Source organism: Morone saxatilis, unplaced genomic scaffold (assembly GCF_004916995.1).
Source record: "Morone saxatilis isolate NCDOM2014 unplaced genomic scaffold, NCSU_SB_2.0 Contig5, whole genome shotgun sequence".
Classification (NCBI taxonomy): Eukaryota; Metazoa; Chordata; class Actinopteri; family Moronidae; genus Morone; species Morone saxatilis.
Window position 1 is genome coordinate 4,305,872 of NW_023340095.1, and position 1,591 is coordinate 4,307,462.

At 40.7% G+C, this 1,591-nt stretch overlaps 1 protein-coding gene across 11 annotated transcripts in view; it reads left to right on the forward strand.

Annotated features, from left to right (window-relative positions):
* tns1b (tensin 1b) overlaps positions 1-1,591 on the forward strand; it is a 158,518-nt gene extending 156,927 nt beyond the window's left edge. For all 11 annotated transcript variants that reach the window (XM_035676528.1, XM_035676533.1, XM_035676534.1 and 8 more), the window contains one exon: positions 159-1,591. In XM_035676528.1, coding sequence (XP_035532421.1) covers positions 159-297 — 139 coding nt within the window. In that variant the 3' untranslated portion in view covers positions 298-1,591. The remainder of the gene's footprint in view (positions 1-158) is intronic.

Sequence of the window (1,591 nt, forward strand, 5' to 3'; positions counted from 1 at the left end):
ACACGTACACACGTACACACACACACACACACACGTAAAGAAATCTAAATGATCTCTTATCTGTAGGATGTTAAATGTCTATTGATATGGATTCCATTGTAGACAGTTTAGTTCTTAAAACATCTTTTACAAATACATTTCTAAATTTGTCTTTTCAGGCTGTTTGGGTTTGTGGCACGTAAGCAGGGAAGCACAACCGACAATGTCAGCCACCTCTTCGCCGAGATGGACCCTGACCAGCCTGCCAACGCCATCGTTAACTTCGTCTTGAAGATGATCGGTTCGCAGAAACGATGAGCTGACAGCAAACCCTGGCGCTTTTTATAATGCCTTTGGTTTTTTTCCTTTCCTTTTAACCACAGACACTTACTTTCTGTTTTGGACAATTTAGCATTTGGTTTTTACGCGTCACCTTATTTTTCCTGCCCTTTTACTTTTACGTGTGTCTGTGTGCGTGCTTGCGTATGTAAGCAAATGAAAGAAACATGCAGAGGGTGTGTGTGTGTGTGTGTGTGTGTGTGTGTGTGCGCAGCTAGCATGCATGTGCTTTTCTTCTTGGACGGACTCCAGAATGGACCAGAGGAAGTGCAGGATGGGGCGTGGCTGTGTGTGACAATGGGACGGGAGGCGATTCTGATCTCCCTGGCAGGGTAACACATGAACAGGAAGAGGGAATGACATTGTGTGTGCAAATGTTATTTTTTAGTGATTGTTTCATTTTTATTTTTTTTAAAAGAAGAAGTCAAGTTGTGTGATGTAAAAGTGGATTGTAAATCTATCAGGCTTTTGACTGGTCAACCAAAGATTTTAAAAAAGTAGTCAGGGCGTGCATAGTGTGCCACTGTCAGAGGGTCGGAAGTATTCTTTTGTAAAACAAATATGGCTGCTTAATCAAAAATACTGAACTGTTTCTCTCTGTATGTACTGATACTGTAGGTCATTCTGCACCGTCGCCATCTTGCAAACAATGTCTTTTAGACTTTTTTTTGCAGCTGGTGAGGTCTGTGTAAATATTCTAGATTGCTTTATGAGTAGGACTGTTCTAGATTACATTTGGTGCCTGACTTTCTTTTGTAATGCAGAGCTTTTTAAGAAAAAGAAGAAGAACATAAAAACTCTTGCAGGCTGTCTTAAATATGCAAATAGCCAAACTTGGAAATAAGGTTTGTTCTCCGAAATTCCACAGGTCCTTTGTTCCCCGTTCGATGCAGTAGTGTCGCTAAAGATGCAACAGGTGTTATTCCTCTAAAGTGCAGCTAGAGTCTGACAATATCAGCTAAAACAATTTTTTGTGCATCTACAGTATCCATGTGAACACAGGAAAGCGTCAGTAAGATGGCCACTGAATCATTGCATCCACACAGTGTCTTGATTGTTTCGGTCAGACAAGCGAAGAAGAGTATTAGCTTCTTATCTGCCAACATTCTCGTGTCCGGTCTGAGCAGCACATAGCCACACTATTTCGCTCATTACTGAAGGGCCTAACGTTGTTTTGTGAGGACGATCTTTATAGAAAAGTGTTGTCCTGCTACGCTGTTCTTCAGTTTTCTGTGTTGAAAGTTTCCGTCAATATATAAAAAAAAAAAAAAAA